General features: G+C 35.3%; 1 protein-coding gene across 1 annotated transcript in view; it reads right to left on the bottom strand.

The window, feature by feature from the left end:
* LOC117175630 (neuroligin-4, Y-linked) overlaps positions 1–17,700 on the bottom strand; it is a 422,620-nt gene that overhangs the window by 297,188 nt on the left and 107,732 nt on the right. The window contains exon 2 of the mRNA XM_033365339.1: positions 3,968–4,126. Coding sequence (XP_033221230.1) covers positions 3,968–4,126 — 159 coding nt within the window. The remainder of the gene's footprint in view (positions 1–3,967; positions 4,127–17,700) is intronic.

The following is a 17,700-nucleotide window of genomic DNA, read 5'->3' as shown; positions in this document are numbered from 1 at the left end:
AAAGGCGTTTGCCGAACATTAGTTATGTGACCAGTGAAAGGTATTCGCCCACGAGACGTTGGAAAGTGGTCGGAATTTAAAGCACATTATTTTTGTGAGAACTTAAAGGTGTACCTTCCCGCATGACAAGACGTTAGGCAGCGGTCGGAGCTTGACTAAGATTAGTTTTCAGACCGTTAACAGGGTAGATGTCTGCCTACAAGGAAAGTACAAGAAAAGCCCTGCGACACTATGGAAATGGGTAGGAATTTATCAAACATTAGTTTTGTGACCAATCAACGGTGAGCCTTTCCGCCACAACTAGACTTCAGAAAGAAGTCATTGTGACCAGTGAAATGTGTGCCTTTCTGCCCCCAACGAGACGCTGGCAAGAAGTAGGTGTTTGACCAACATTATTATTTTGACTAGTCAATGTGTTGCCTTTTGCACCATGAAACGTCAGGCAGCGGTTGGAAATTGTTACTGGTTTTTCCAACATTATTTTTGTGACCATTCAAAGACTAGCCTCCCTGCTCACACAAGACTTTGGAAAGGTGTATGGGTTGGACGACTATTACACATGTACATAAAAAGTCAAAGTCCACAGAGGCAACCTTTGGGGTTATATGGTTTTTGGGTCGCTGATTCCGAATCGTTTGTCGTTTTTTCAGATCAGATCGCTTTAGAGGTCATTTGAAGGTCAAATGAAGAAAATATTGCCTAAAAATCTGAAAAAACCAGACATAGGTTTTTTAGCATGCTGAATCCGAATCCTGTGTCAGTTGAACTTCATAAGTTCAAGGTCAAGGTTATTTGAAGGTCAAACCAACAACATAACCTCAACAAAATATGTAAAAATTTATATATAGGTTTTGAGGGTCGCTGAATACGAATCCAAGGTTGATTTGATCATTTCTGGTTATCTAAAGGTGATCTGAGGTCATTTGAAGGTCGAATTCGGAAAAAAGGTTCAAAAAATCTGAAAAAATTTAAATTTAGGCTTTTGAGCATGCTGAATCCGAATCCAGTGGCAGTTGACTTTCATGCGTTTAATGTCAAGGTCATTTGAAGGTCAAAGCTTTGTACCCATAAGAGTGTGAAACTACAGGGAAAAAGCGAAAAAAACCGTTACGTCGATCATTTGGTAGTAAGAGAGTACGGTATGTCTGAACCTATGCCTGAATTTTTTCAGATTTTTTCAGCAATATTTTCTTCATTTGACCTCCAAATGACCTTGAAAGCGATCTAACCTAAAAAAACCCGACAAACGATTCGCAATCAGCGACTCAAAAAACATAGAACCCTAAAGGTTGCCTCCGTGGACTTTGACATTTTTTGTGTGCCTGTGTTATTATTGTGACAAGTAAAATCTGGGCCTTCCTGCACCATCAGCCGTTGAAATGGGTTAGAGGTTTCTCTAACATTATTTTACTAAACAATCAAAGGTGATCCTTCCCACTACAACGAGCCTATTGAACGCGGTAGGGTTTCGACCAACAATATTTTTGTGTTCAGTAAAAAGGGAGCCTTGCCGTTCCTACGAGAAATCGGTAATGGATAGGAGCTTGACCAACATTGTTATTTTGATCTGACAAAGAGGTTTCTTTCCATCCCCACGAGGCGCTGGACAGAGGTAGAAGCTTAATGAATATGATTTTGTTGACCAGTCAAATGTATGTTTGGAGTGGGGCAGTGGTTTAAACAAGATTATACCTGTGACTATTCTAAATGAAAATGTGAACAATTCTAAATATGACCACCGCTACATTTCTAGAGGTTTAAAACATTGAATTTTAAATACGTATCTCTTATAACTATGATACTTACTTTTTATTATTCGTCTTTTATTAATTTCTATGAAATCATAATAATTTGACATAGAGTATGTACAATAGGGTATGTATAAAAGAAGGTATTCAAAGAGAAAAAGAAAGGAATAATAAAGCTGTGGTGAAATAGGGAATATAAAAAGATGAAAAGGAAGTACAAGAAGTGGAAAAAACAGCAAAAAGGGATGAGTGCGTAGAAATGAAGATGGACTTTAGGTTGATGTGTAGGAAGGAGGAATTTCCAAGAGGTTGGGGGAAGGGGTTGATTTTGCGACTGTATAAAAAAGGGATAAAAATGTTGTTGTATATCCAGGCCGGCTTTAAGAAGGGAAGGAGTATCATCCATAATATTTACGTCTTGCAGCATGCAATGGAAAGAGAATTAGTCTGAGAAGTTCGTAATTGTACGCTTTTTTTGTGGATCTAACAGGCGCGTTTCCTTCGGTGGATATGGGTAGGTTCTGAAAGGCGAGGAGGGAGAGGGGAGTAGAGAGAAACCAGATAGAGAAAGGTAAGGGAGGATTATGAAGAGACGAAACATAGGATGAAAGAAGGGAAGGAAATTTTAGAGGGTTTCTGGATAGATAGAGGGTTGAAGCAAGTGTATTCGCTTAGCCCAACGTTTTTTGCAATTTTTAATCGCGGCTATGGGAGGTAAGCTAGCAGCCTAAGTGGTAGGAGGAGTTAGGGTAAGAGGGATTAGGATATGGACACTCGCGTATGCAGATAACATAGTGGTGCTACAAAAGAACGACGAGGCTTTAAAGGAGATGCTGAATAGTTTGAGAAGATACCTGGATAAGAATAGCTTACAGTTGAATGCCAAAAAGTCCAAGGTTATTGTGTTCAAAAAAGTAGGTGGAAGTGATAAAGTTGGTGAGTAGAAGTAGAAGGAAAAGGCGCTACATGAGATGAAAGACTTTTTGTGCCTTGGCTGCCTGTTTCGGAGGAATGGGGGATTGGATCGTCATATAAAAGAGAGACTGAGAAGACTGGAAAAAAATTGTTTGCGGAAGATTTTAGAAGTAGGTTAAAAAAATTTGATTCGCTAGTGTTGGTGGGAGAAGGAGAACATGAGTACGGGTAGGAAGATAAAGGTTGAAAGGAAAAGGTACTTTACAATGAATGAACTGCAGATTCACGTCGTAAAAAGGATGGACGAGGAAGGAAGGTATATGACAAACTTCAGAAAAACGGCATTGCGGGAAAGAAATCAGCAAGGTAGGGGAGAATAAAAAAGTCATGTTTAATCGGAACTATGCGTGGCTTATTCTAAGGGAGAGATTCCAATATTTTTGTTAAGAAGGAGAAGAAGGAAGTCAGGAACTTATAGAGCGGATGATTTGTGGGTTCATGGAGGATCATAATAGGTTTTTGCTCTCTAGGCAGAAGAGGATATGTGAATTGGGCGGGCAGGGAGATGCAGCAGTGCAACCCTGGTTGAAGAAGAGTAAGGATGTAGAAAGAAGTGGAATAAACATGGAGGTATTGATGCATGAAAGGGGAAGAAAAAGGCAGTTGTAAAATGGAGAGGAAGTAGGTGGAAGAGAATTGTAAATATTGTAAATAGTAGGTAAGTATTAGGTATCAGCCGCAGAGGCAGAGGTTTGTAATTCGAGGCAGATCAAGAAAGTAGGGACATGCTTGCGAGGTGAGGCAAAGCGACGAATGCCATAATATAAGAGCAAATGGTCTTAAAAATAAGGTGTGGATGGATGTCATTTTTCAAGAATTAGTTGCACGAGAATTCTTTAAAAAATGGAAGTGTAAGCAAGTCCATTTTTTAAGGCCACCAGGCTTTAGCAGGCCTGGTTAACTAGAAGAGTTGACTTAAGTTGAATAGAAGAGTTAAAAATAAAGATTTTTCACATTCTATAATTTATCGTTTATGTACTCATGATGGTTATTTTTTTTTAAATAACTGTATCATTGCCTGCTAATTACTCGTATACAGCAGTATAACTTTGTACGACCTAAGTCCTTTGTAACAGAAGAAAAAAAATTGGCTGTTCATCATGGAGAGCGACTACATAGATAAGAACAAACATGCGAAAGAGAGAAAAGAGAATATTAACAAAACGTGTGTACAGAAATTAAGAAAATAAGAGATTTTGTACAATACCTGCAAAGCTTAATAGAGAATAAAAATAATTTCATACCAAGAATTCCTAATCTGTAGTTTATGGTGACAACCACAACACTGCCATAGCTAGCTAGCACACTCCCATCATATGGATTACCGCTGCTCCATTCATAACTTTCTCCATGAATAAATACAATTACAGGATATCTTTTGCTAGCAATATCTCTTGTTCCAGCTGAAATATAAATTCACTGATAACTCATGATACAACAACCAAAACTATTAAATAGTACAGTGATATTTTCATGAAGCCCTATTTTACATTACTTAATTATCTAAAACTGTATCCCAGATACCTTAATTTTTGTATATTCTTTGCGGAGCATTCTACACGCAAAATACAGCTGCATGTGACATTTCATGCCCGAAAGTAGGGCAGGTGTAAAATAAAAAACTGCAAATTTCCAAATGATTACGACGCGAAAGATTAGCTTATTGGAATTTAAACAATTATCATTAATTTCGAACTTACAGATATTCAGCTTTCTTACCCACCCACGAAAAAAATGTTTGAAAAATTGCATGTGTACAGATTTTTAAACATTTTTCATTCACATTTCTGGAGGTCAGAGAAGTCTTCCTAAAAATCAGTCCTATTAAAAAAATTCTATTATATATAAATAAGAGAACCATTTTTTCGGGAACTTCAACAATTTTAAATAATTTGAAAACAATGGAAAATTTGTGGTACAAGAGAAGTGAAAGAAAAAGGAAACGGAAGTCGCTTAGATTAGTAGCATAAAGATTGTCAGTAATGATAAAGTAATAGCATAAGTGGACTAAGATTCGGGTGTGTTCTCACTATCTTCCTCTATCTCTGTCTCTCTCGCTTGCACTCTCGCCATCGATCGCTCGCTCACTCGCTCGTTCGCTAACATGTAAATAGTTGTAAATAACTGTGAATAGTAAGGATGATATTTTATGAAAATATTTAGTTGGAAAGATTGTAAGGTACAGAAGTCATTTAAGCCCTTCGGGGACACATTATGAATGAAGAAAAATTAAAGTTAAACAATTTTCCAGATTCGTATTGTACAGATGTGCGATTCATAAAAAAATTTTAATATTTCAATGTATAAGACTAACAATATAAGCTTTATTAATTCAAAATATTTATATATAAAATGAATACAATTTTAAACTTCCTTTTTCTAATGTTTAGTTTAATCGAAAGATTTGTAATGGAATGCTCCTAAATTTTATATATTTGAAACTTTCACGGATTGAGCATTTAGAAATTATCAAAAAATTAAAAAAAAGATACTTCCCAATTCAAGATTTTTAAGCTAAAGGATTTATTTTCTGGGCCTAAAAAATTTAACTATTTTAAAACTGGAAATTATAAACTCTAATTTAAAGTTTGGAATGATAAGATTGGCTGTGTCTATTCGTACTGAGAAATTAAGAGAGTGGGATATTTGACTATCTGTCCCGAATTTCGGGAGGACAGACTTTGTCAAAATTTTAAGAAAATCTAGTGATAAATTGGATCTGAAGTTTGTTTTGTTATTTTAAGCACACTAGAAAATTAAGGCAGTACAGACAAAATGAGAAAAAGTAGGAGGGAAAAGCTTGCTGAGATTTTTATAAGTCCTTACAATGATTAAATATTGAATGAAACATACAGATATTTAGATTGTTTGCGTTTAAGTCCATTCGGCATTTCCATAACTTAGGTCTTATCCCTTTTTACTTTCCAAATATTGGCGCTCATGTCCTTTCACAATTTAAAACTTTGACAATTAGGTTCTTTTACTATGCTAAATGTTGTCGATTATTCCCTTTTTATTCTCAAAATATGACGCTTATGCCTTTTTGCCGTGCCAAGATGTTGGTGCTTACATATGCTCTTTCGCCTTTCAAATTTTTGTACTTATTTCTATTTTGAATTTTAAAATTTGGCGCTTATAACCTTTTGATGTAGCAAATGTTGACGCTTATGCCCTTTTTCTTTTTCAAATGTTGGTGCTAATTCCTTTTGGAATTTAAAACTTTGCCGCTTATGTCCTTTTGAACGACGCACAGTTGTCAAAAATCTCAAAAAGCTGGCCATAATTATAAATTATTGTTATTTCGCGGTAAATTTCCCTACTCGCGGCTATAAAATAGCGGCTGATATTCATGCAATTCAAATTTACTCGAATGAAAATTACGATTTGTAGGTTTCTGGGAGTGCAATTTAATCTTGATATTATTATGGCCTTACGAAAAAATAAAATGGTGAGTACAAAATGGCGGATAAAGTTTATGGATTCCGTAAAAAACCAACAAACTAGCCATAAATGTTAAATGTAACTATTTAATGAGAAATTTCTTTGCTCGAGTGTTTTAGGAGTAATATAATAAGTATAGACAATAGTATAATGAGAAAGATACGAATTTTGTGTAATTTCTAATAAAGTAAATAGTGTATTCAAAATGGTGGATACAAAATGGCGTATGAATTTTGTGTTTTAATTAATCTTTTTAGGACAAAATGTCTCTTTTAGGGTGTTATAGGATTATGTATCACGAATGCGATATTTCTTTTACGAGAAATAAACTGTTAATACATAACAGTGAAAAATTGTGATAAATACACTTAATGCAATAGTAAATCAATTTATTCATCAAACGGTGTGAATAGTTTGAGACCCACAAAATATAATAGAAAGAAATACAATTTAATTACTTTCATCTTCAGTGTCACTGCAGACTGCTTCCTCTGCCAATGAAGCTAGTACATTTGTGATTTCGAGCGATGGTTCTTTTAATAATTCGATTGCTTCAGGCGACAATGTTCTCATTTTTTTGGCTGCAGTTTCCGCAGGCTTGAAATAAGAGGATCAGAATTGAGTAACAGTCTACGAAAAACTTCCTCCATAGTTTTTTCTCTGCTACATTTTCGGCTGAAATCCAAGCGGAATTTTTTGATAAATTTATTACAAGATTCCTGGGCCTCTTCTGACATTTCTCCTATTGGTAACAAGGATGTTTCAATTATATGTGACCCGTATATCAAAATTGTATGGATACTTGTAGGCATGTTATACTATGGATATAATTCAACAAATCTCCGAGCAGTTGACAAAGAGTACTCTTCAAACTTCACAATGTTAATATCAAAGTCGCACGAAATAACCTGAAGTATTACATGAAACCCACCAATCAAAATTTTGTCTATTCTGGTAATAAACGCCGAGACTTGAGAGTTTTCGAAAAAACGACGCGCCGTATTTCCATCATTCGAGCTCCCATATCCCTGTTTTGGGACATCTAGTACTAGGAGTCCTAATTGCTGCCGAAAACCACTTTCAATTTTTTTTTCGAGCTTTCATTTGAGCTTTGTCATCTTTCCGACAATGCCAACTTTTCAAATCTAACTTGTACGAAATTTGCAGCAGAATATTTTTTTTGCACCATTTCATCGATGTTGTTAAATTGTTTTGATGTACATTTGCACAGAAAACAACGTTGAGCAGAAGTTGTATTTGATAAGGAATTACAAACTTTTCCGTCAATCTTTGTAAGTGCGATTTTGTAAGTAACATTTACTTTTTTACCATTAAAAATTGTTTGAAAAGGCTGCAAATTTTTTTCTTGATCTTGTATATGATCAACTTGTGCTCTCGTTGCTTCGACAGTTTCATGTAAGAATTCTCATTTTATCGGTTTGCAAAATCTAGGAGATGAGGGGCGTGGATTTTTCCACAGAACCTTGGTATTACTATCATTTTCAATTGTAAAAAGAAGCTGCAATGGTACAGGGGAAGTAACAAATATGCAGGCATCAGTTTTAGTTCCATCATGATCATGAAACTTTTGTTTAAATGTACTTTTCCCCGAAGTACCATCACATGCCCATTTGCAGAACAACTGAAACTTAATTTTTTTATCTGAAGGTAGAGTTTCGGGAACATTAGCTTTCACTAACAAGAAAAGTTCTACTATGTAATATTGATTGCAATGAAATTTCTGGGCTAGATTCGGTAACGATAACTTCCGCTGTTGAAGGATAACATTTTTTTTAGCCTCTAAAACCTGATCGTAGGGGAAATACAAAGTACAATTTTTTCGAACACTGACAGATCTTATTCCAATATACTGAGATTTAGATAAATGATTACCAATTATAAGCGCAACGCCTTCATCTACAGAGAGAGTTTCTTCAGAATTCTGTTGAAGATATTTCTTGTAATTTGATGCTTCTGAAGGGCTTCCTGCTGTAACATCTTTCACCAGTTTCGCAGTATAGACGTTTCCTTTGGCCCAGAGACTCATCTGCGTAGCATAGCCTAATTCTTCAGGGGTATACTGTTCACGAATATCTTTCGTCCTTCTCCTTTTTGTCCGGTCACTTAACTCTTGAAAATAAGATCTCGACAAGGGGCGGGCACTGCTTCCTGTTGAAGACCTTGACTCGGATTTATTATCAACCGTGAAGTCCTTGTTATCGTCATTTTCAACACCAAAAAGAACCTCATTTTTAATACACACATCATTGTTTTTCAAAAAATCTTTCTCTGTGCGATGAGAATCTTTCCATCTTCTTTTTCAAATGGGAAATCAATTTTTTGAGTCTATTTTTACACTAATCGTTTAAGGTGTATGAAGTACCGAGTTTTGTGGAGAGTGAACGTTCTATAATCTCAAAGCAGCTATTAGCGCTTTCAAAAATGTTGTTCTTGATGAGTCGGAATAATTCACTCCGTGTTAAACAAATGAGTTCTTTTGTGTTCTCATGTTTAGTATCTAGAAAAAAAGTGTCATAGAAATAACTGAAAGTTGCAATCAATGAAAGAAACGCTTTTTGTAAAATTAAACGTGTTGAATGTAATTTAAAACTTGTTTTTTCATTCCCACACAGTCGTACTCAAATTATATTTAAATATTTTTAAAAAGTTATTTAATATATTGATATGATAATCTTATATTTTTGTCATACATTTTCATTCAAAACTTGCACTTTATAAACAGATAAATATTTTGCAAATTATTCTTATAATTTTTCCGCTTATTTAACAATTACATTTGGATAAAGTCGACAAAATACTTTTATATATTTAAAAAACAAGAATTTTTAATATGGAAGTATATATTTGGTGCGCTGTATAACAAGCATTTATGGGCGTAACTGTACGTTTCATAGAAAAAAATTCCTCGAGCACAAACCAGCAACTTTCGGCAGCTCAATTTTTGATATGTTTTGCAGAAGTTCGTTATTTATTATTGAGATAAAAGAATAGGGCCCGAACAATCGAGAATTTTTTCTAAACTCTGTTTTTATCAACGTAAGTTTATCGTTAATATTTGAAAACTGCAGTCAATAACTTAAACATATTTCATATTTATCTTTGTCAAGCACTTTGATAGTTTGTATAGCTGAAAGTACTTACATTTGCGAGAACAATTCATGTTGTGGCATCCAAATTGGTCTTTCTATTCAAAAACTGTGAACTTTTGAAAAACTGGTTTTATTTGGCGCGACGTGTTTGACTTTTTGACGCGTTTGACGTCTATAAAACAGAGAGGCTGAAGTTGGTTCTAACAACATGTGTTCTTAACTAACAATCTTCAACGACGCTAGGTGTACCACTACGAAATGCTAAAAATGAACATTATTAAAAAATCATCAAACTTTTTGGATTTGCATCTAATCCACAAATTTATTGGGTGACATTTCTTGACAACAGAGAAAAATTATTTTGGGTGTTTTTCAGTATTTCGAAAATCCTGTAACTATTTTTTTTAATTTGAATTGAACTTAAACATGCGCTAATAAGAAACGTTGTCAGTCCTTTTGTCATTTGCCGGAATCTTCGTTAAAAATATTTGAGAATCTGTTTTCCTGATGATTGAAACAAAAAATTAAATACAAAAGAACTGTAGTTTATAAGCTGAAAATTGAATTTAAAGTGACTTTGAAGACGTTGGAACCCGGGCCGAATTTTCAGATTAAATTGCATCATTTTACTCCTTCAAGACTAGAATGCTATGGTTAGAATAAAAACAAATTATTTTCACAACACGCATATATCTGCTTCACTACTCTACACTTTCCTACAGCAGCGGCGCACATCACCTTGTAGTTTACATTATTCGCACGTGTCAAATATTATCTAGCACATATCATTTTTTTAAATATTCAGAGCAATTCAGATACTAAGAAAAAATGAGAGTCTAGAAAAGAGGATATTTTCAAATTAAAATTATTTCTTACAAAATATATCCTACTCCATCTTATCTCCATTGGGAATCGAACCAGAAAACTTCTGATTTTCAGTCAGGTGCTTTTCCATTTAAGCTATTAGAGGCATCAGAATAAGAACTCATAATTCAAGAAAATAACGCTAATTTTTAGCTAGGTCTTAATAGTACAAGTAATTATTTTTTAATTTATCTGCTATATCATCAGAGATTGTATCTTACCGACAGTAGATCAACCCTCCAAACCATGAAGGCAGAAAATCTACACAATATCGATCAAGTTAAGAATCTTCAAGAACAGAAAATGCTTAACGTCTTAATGAGACTAGATGGAAAATAATATTTTCAAATTAAAACTATTTCTTGAAAAAAGATCCTACTCCATCTGCACTCCATTGTGAATCAAAAAATGAAATTACTTAATTACTTGTACCATTAACACCTAGCTAAAAATTAGCGTTATTTTCTTGAATTAAGAGTTCTTATTCTGATCCCTCTAATAGCTTAATTGGAAAAGCACCTAACCGGAAATCAGAAGTTTCGTGGTTCGATTCCCAATGGAGTGAAGATGAAGTAGGATCTTTTTTTCAAGAAATAATTTTAATTTGAAAATATTATTTTCCATCTTAACTTGATCGATAATGCGTAGATTTTCTACGTTCATGGTTTGGAGGGTTGATCTACTAACGGCAAGGTACCATCTCTGATGATATAGCAGATAAATTAAAAAATAAAAAGGATATTGGAAAAACTTCAAAAAAATTTGATTATAAAAATGATTTTTTAAAAAATTTTTATTAATATTTTATAGTGAAGTGTCCGGCCGGAAATAACGCAAAGTAGATCTACGCATCGGTTCTTGCAGAGCGTCCTTTAATGTCGTTGGATGTGTTTAAAGCTATCTAATAGTCCGAGACCCGACTGCATTTTTTGGCAGGTGAGAAGTAAACAAGCTAAACGATAGTGGAAATAAAAGCTGAAACGTGGAAAATTAAGAAACGGCCCCTTTGCCAGCAGCAACTCCGTCAAAGGTACGATAAAATCGAATTCTTAGTGGTCGATTTATGCAATACCACCTTGATCAACAAGTTTTAGGACTCGTCACCGTGTGGCGCTCTCGTTCGGCCGATTTCAATTCTTCTTTTTTTGTTGTGTTGGTAGAAGTTTCATTAACGTTCTGATAATTTTCAGCTTGATAGCTTGATATTTGTTGAAGTGATGCTGAATTGTGTCCATCTATCTTTGTGCGTGGTTTCGATTTTTCGCAAAAAAATTGTCATCCACTTTGCACAATGCCATCGTTATCCGTGAGCATTTTCCTAAAAACGTAACGAATACCATCCAACAATCACCCAATTCACCTAATTTGGCTCCCTGCGACTTTTTTCTATTCGGTCGACTCAAGAAACCACTCCGCTAAACGCGTAACAGCACCCAACATCAGGTCATGGAAAAATCGAAGATGGCTCTCATGGCTACACCGCAAGCTGATTATAAAAAATGTTTCGAGGATTGGATCCAGCGCTGGCATAAGTGCATTGCAGTCGTCGGGGAGTACTTTGAAGGGAACAATATTGATTATGATGAACAAACTTCTATTTTACATTTAAAAAATAAAATCCTAAAACTTTTTGGTCAAGGTTGTAAACACATGTTGTATCGTAAGGCAATGAAATGTTTACCAAATGTTAGGGGTGAATTAGAGCTTTCGGAAAATGTACTAATGCCCCCCTCCAGCCCGTCATGTACCACCCATAAAAGGGCCTAAAAGGGGTGATTACGGTTAACGAAGCGTAGATATTGAGTAACACGATAAGACAAAAAATTATTGAAATTTAATGAAATTTCTAATAACATTTTTTTTGAAAATATTTGAGTAACTAGTAGTTTTTTCTCACATTTTTTCACTTCTTTTATATTTTGCATTTAGAGTTGGTTACCATTGCTAAAATTGAGGAAAATAATCTATTTTAGTGAGGGCTCCTCTGTGGCTCGTCACAGCAATAATTTCCATTTCACCCCTAAGTCTAAGTCAGTCTGTCCAGGTAAACAAGTTATATATAATTTATAAATGGTGGATAAAAAACTGATATTTTTCAATTGTTTTATAATGAAAAATGGCTGTATAAACAAACAAATAAGAAATCCAAAATTCTTTTTTCAAAAATTAGTTAAAGTTTTAATATCTGAGCTGTAAAATGTTTAAGCTGTACCAATCAGGAGCACCACATAAGCTGCCGTGCGTGCGTGAGCAAAGTCCAATGCTATCATAGTAAGCGCCGGTTCTCCTGCAACTATCTCCATTTTGGCGGTCGCTGCAATGCAGGAAACGGTGCGCGCGAATCGACCGGAAAAAAGGCCAAAGTTTTATTACTAAGAGAAAGGAAGAAAAAATGACTGCAGATATTTTTCTACTAAAGTGATGTCCTAGGGATGCTAACTAGGCACTAGTACTGCTGAACTTAGAGCAATCTTACAAGTTCAAAATTATAATAGAAGATTTCGAAAAAATAATTCTAAACAGTCAATTCTGTAAAGGCTGGTTTGATTACAATAACAAAAAATAACTATCACAATAAAACTAATCTGAAGAAAATCTTAGGGATCATAATTTTAAGGTCGGCCGTCTTACTTTAGGAAATAAAATGATTGCAAAGAATAATAAGAATATGTAATTTCTTAAGTGACACACTTCTTCAATAAATGGATTTTGATCATGTCCCAGAAACCACCCTTTCAAGGCCACTTATCTCAATTTGCATGCAGAGTTTTAAGAAATTGTTTCCTGTGACGTGTACTGAAAGAGATCAAAGATTTTTTACAATAATCGAGTTCCCAGAGCCTCATAATTTATTATTCTGCTTTTAATCAACAATATTTTGCAGATAAACTGATTTGAATATACTTAGAATGATGCTAGAATTGATTTCAACCCTACTAAGAAAATGAAACTAAAGTTTGTGACGTTCATGATGAACGAAAAAAAAAATTGTTTTTCAAACCAGAAAAAGTCTGAACTATTTTTAAGGAAATCATTTGATACGCTGCCTAAAGATCACAAAATTATTTAATTAGATGCACAAAGATGGCTCAAAATATTTCATCCCGCTAGTTAATTTGGATTACATACCAATTCATCCCTTGAAAAATAAAAAATCACCGAAAATACAATAAGTCGATAGGAAGGGATTTGTGAGGGATGAATTGGGGTGTGTTCCACACTAGCAATGGAATTGAACAGTTCTAAGCAATTTTTTTGCATCTAATAAAGTAATTATGTGAAACGAAATTTATAACTTCCAGCTTATTCCATCTTTTGTGATTTTTTAGTTTTTTGATGATGAATTAGGATGTGTTCCACATTAGCTAGGAAAAATATAAAAAGTCGACAGTTCGCAGTTTTCTTCCACAAAATTATTTTATTTGATTTATAAAATTGTGCAGTAAGTTTTATCTCCATAGCTAATGTTGACAAATATTTATTAAGGTGGTGGGAGTACAGTTTTTGGACTTTTGACACAAAGCCTTATATTCAAACATTTGTCACTTTTTTCCTGATACGTAAAACAAAATTTTACCCAGTACGATTTTGATAACGTTTGTTACTAGTGCTCAGGTGATCATAACGGTTTTTTAAAAAAGTTCAAATTTCACATTAATTTTCGAAAATAAAAAATAGATTTAACTTTTTCTTCTCGAATTTCCATAATTTTAGGACATACTGATCATCCATCCGACCCCCTTAGCAACCAGCTACATATACAATCATCGGCGTTAACGCTCGTTAGAGAAAGTCCCTGACTGATTTCAAAATTTTTAATAAAATTGATATTTTACTCGACTATAAAATTTACCAAATCTCTATAGTTATAAAATTGCCCTGTATTGATTGTTGACTTTCGAAATAAATAAGCAATATTCATGTATGCACTAATTGTTGGCAATTGCTAATGGAGAATGGAAATTAATAGTTTTCTAAATGCTAAATACTTATGCTCTATTTGAAATAAAAATCTATATTAAAACATAAGATTTGGCGGAAGGGTTTGTCTGTTGCTGTCGTTCATCGGAATAATAATTTTAAGAAGCTTAATTCAAAGTTTAACCTTAAATTGACATTAGTGCAGGTGCCCTGAAAGTAGTCTTAGAAGATGCCTTATCAGCATCAGCATTTTTCAAGTCACGTCACATCCTGCCGTCGGTCCCACAGCAGTCAGCAGTACCAACAATTTCGGAATCGTAAATCCCTGCCAGTAATTTTGACAAGGCTGATCGCAGTCAAGTCTCGATAGCATTCTCCTTTAACTTCTTGTGCAATCAGGAATTTCGGTAAGAAAAAGGGGCATTTAAAATGTTCTTGCGCTCCGTCCTTTTTCCTCGAACGCGCGCGTCGTGGTAGTTGTCCCGAAGGTTCCGGGCCGAGAACGGGTACAATAAGAGGATGTTGGGACGTTAACTGGATAAACGTAAAAATCGCGGCAACCAGATTAGTGCACCCAGTCCAGTTCGAAAGTAAATATATAGCGTATTCAAAGGACTAGAAAGTCGAGTGACTTCTGCGTGGATCATCCCGACTAATAAGTTGACATCGGTATAGCTGAAATGATCCTACTTATTAGACATGTACGAGGTGTGTACAAAAAGTAGTGTGACTTTTCAATTTTCGCGGGCTACGTACATTCAAGTTTTAAATTTTTTGTTTTGTTATGTCTTGAAATGTTGACAGTTGCATACGGTGAGTCTACTCTAAGTAAAAAAAATGTGCATAAGTGGTACAAGCTATTCCAAGAAGGCCGAGAAGATGTCGAAGACGAACCTCGCCCTGGACGTCCCAGCACGTCAACAACAGATGAAAACGTTCAAGCAATGGAAGAAATGGTGTTGAAAAATCGCCGGATTACCATCAGAGAAGTTGCTGAAGATGTTGGCATGTCGGTTGGCTCATGCCATGCTATCTTTTCCGACGTTTTGGGCATGAGACGTGTGCCAGCGAAATTTGTTCCAAAACTGCTTAATTTTGATCAAAAGATGCATCGCATGACCATCGCTCAGGAGATGTTGAATGAAGTCAATAATGATCCTGATTTTCTCAAAAGGGTTATAACTGGAGATGATTCGTGGGTACATGGTTATGACGTCGAAACTAAAGCCCAATCGTCTCAGTGGAAGAATCCTGAGTCTGCAAGACCGAAAAAAGCTCGTCAAATTCGGTCAAATGTGAAGGTTTTGCTCACTGTCTTCTTTGATTACCGTGGCGTAGTGCATTAGGAATTCTTACCACAAGGTCGTACGGTCAATAAGGAGTATTACCTTTAAGTTATGCGCCGTTTGCGAGAGGCGATACGTAAAAAACGTGCGGAACTTTGGAAAAACAATTCGTGGCTTTTGCATCCCGATAATCATTCATCGTTGCTTGTGAAAGATTTTCTGACCAAAAACAGCCCCACAGTCATGCCTCAGCCTCCATATTCACCGGATTTGGCCCCCAGTGACTTTTTCCTTTTCCCAAAACTGAAGAGATCCATGAAAGGACATCGATTTCAACGATTGAGGAGATAAAAACTGCATCGCTGAAAGAACTCAAGGCTATACCACAAAATGATTTAAAAATGAAAATGATTATCAGTACCTCCGACGACACAATAATAAAAATTCATTTTCATGCTACTAAGATTTTTATCTTTCTAAAAATTAATTAAATTATTTGGAGTCGTATTGAGTCGTAACAGACAGTTGGTGAAGACTTTCTGTGGATTCGTGAATATTATTTGACAGAAAAATTTTACAGTCATTTTGATTTGAGTAATGTCATATTTTCAAAATTTTTGTAAAATTAAAATTTTTTTTTTAAATTTACTAGCATTCTTTGCTGAAAGTTCTGTTTGACTGCAGAAAGGATAAACGTGCCCACCGGCAGTCAAAACCTTTTCTAAGTTTCAGGTAACAACGCCGAAAGGCGATTACCTTCACGACTCCAAATTAAATATTTACGTTAAAAGTGCTAGTTATTAGGAAAAATGTTTCCTTTTTCTTAGCTTTCTAATTAGAACTTTTGGCAGGAATTTTAGTACGGACTGCAAAAAGGCTAGACGCTCCCACCGGCAGTTGAACCCTTTTCTAAGGTTCTAAGGTTCAGGTAACAACGCGTAAAGACGATTATTTAAACGAGTCCGAATTAAATGTTTCCGTTAGGGGTACTGATCATTAATGAAAGTATTGTTTGAAGTTCTAATTTGAGTTGCAAATAGGCTACACGCGCTTACGAGCAGTCGAAACTTTTTCTAAGGTTCAGGTAACAACGCGTAAAAGTGATTAACTGAACGGATTCAAATTGCCAATTCTAGCCAGACGAAGTAATTATAACAATTCTGAGTAAATTTATAAACCTATAAATACAAAATAGAAAAAACAAATCGCTAGTATGTCGTTAGACCCACCAAAAAGCGTCCGTCACATTGACCGAGATAGAAACGTCACGGACTGGGCTCTTGATGCTTTCATCGATGGATTACTGGACGAAATGTCAACATTTGTCGATACAAGAAACTATCTATGAAGCTTATGAACATGCTCTTAATGTGAATAAGCGACAGAAATACGCTGAAAAGGCTAGGGTGGGTTCGGCCTCGGTCTATCACGTTACAAGACAGGATCGAACTCCCGAAAGGGGCAGATCACCTAGCCCGTATTATAAGCAAATGGAAGACGTTTAAAAGTAAAAATCCCAGTGAAAGCAACAATGGGAACCCAATTGCCTAAAATGAAGTACTTTCCTTCGTCTTACCCACCTTTTTCTAATCAGCCCCCCCTGTGCCCTCATCCGTATCCACCACTATTTCAGTATCCTTTAATGTATCCTTGACCTCCACCCAGTCCACAAAATGAGTCGAGACCGATGTCACCTAAGCCCGTAAACATTTTTGAATTACCAAAACGACTTTTCAGAACAGGATACCAAAAGGAAGACTCTCCCATTATTCAACTAACCGCGTGTGAGTTTCGTAAAGGAAGGACTTGTTGGTAGATCTGGGGTCAGATGTAAATTTGATTTAGCTCTAGGCATTGCAGATTCATCTAACAGTGAGTGACGAATTGAATTAGATCTCAGGTATAAGTGGCGAATTATTTATTACTCATGGAACAATATTAATTAAACTACTGGACGACTCCACGGAATTTTACGCTGTGCCCTACTAATTATATCAAGGCCTATTACCCTGATACCCTTTGTTGATAAGGAATCACAATTGGCCCGAAAGAAATTACGAAAGGAAATTAAGCCCTTTTCTCGGATTTTAAAACTAATAACACGTGTAAAACAACTAGTACCTATTGACCTGGCGAATCAGGACTTATCAGAGGGATATCTACCCCGCGTAAAATCACCAAAAGGAATTTTCATATTGGAAGGAATAGTGAGAAATAACGATGATATATGTTACTCATACGCCTACAACAATACTGAAAGCGATATGAACTTCGGTATTGAAACAAAGTAGAACATTTCCTTCGAATACTGCGAATTCCCAGGAGCAAGTTTTTGCTTGGACTTGGGACTTCCCG

Source organism: Belonocnema kinseyi, chromosome 6 (genome assembly GCF_010883055.1).
Source record: "Belonocnema kinseyi isolate 2016_QV_RU_SX_M_011 chromosome 6, B_treatae_v1, whole genome shotgun sequence".
Taxonomy (NCBI): Eukaryota; Metazoa; Arthropoda; class Insecta; order Hymenoptera; family Cynipidae; genus Belonocnema; species Belonocnema kinseyi.
This window is presented reverse-complemented; position numbering and strand designations above follow the sequence as displayed.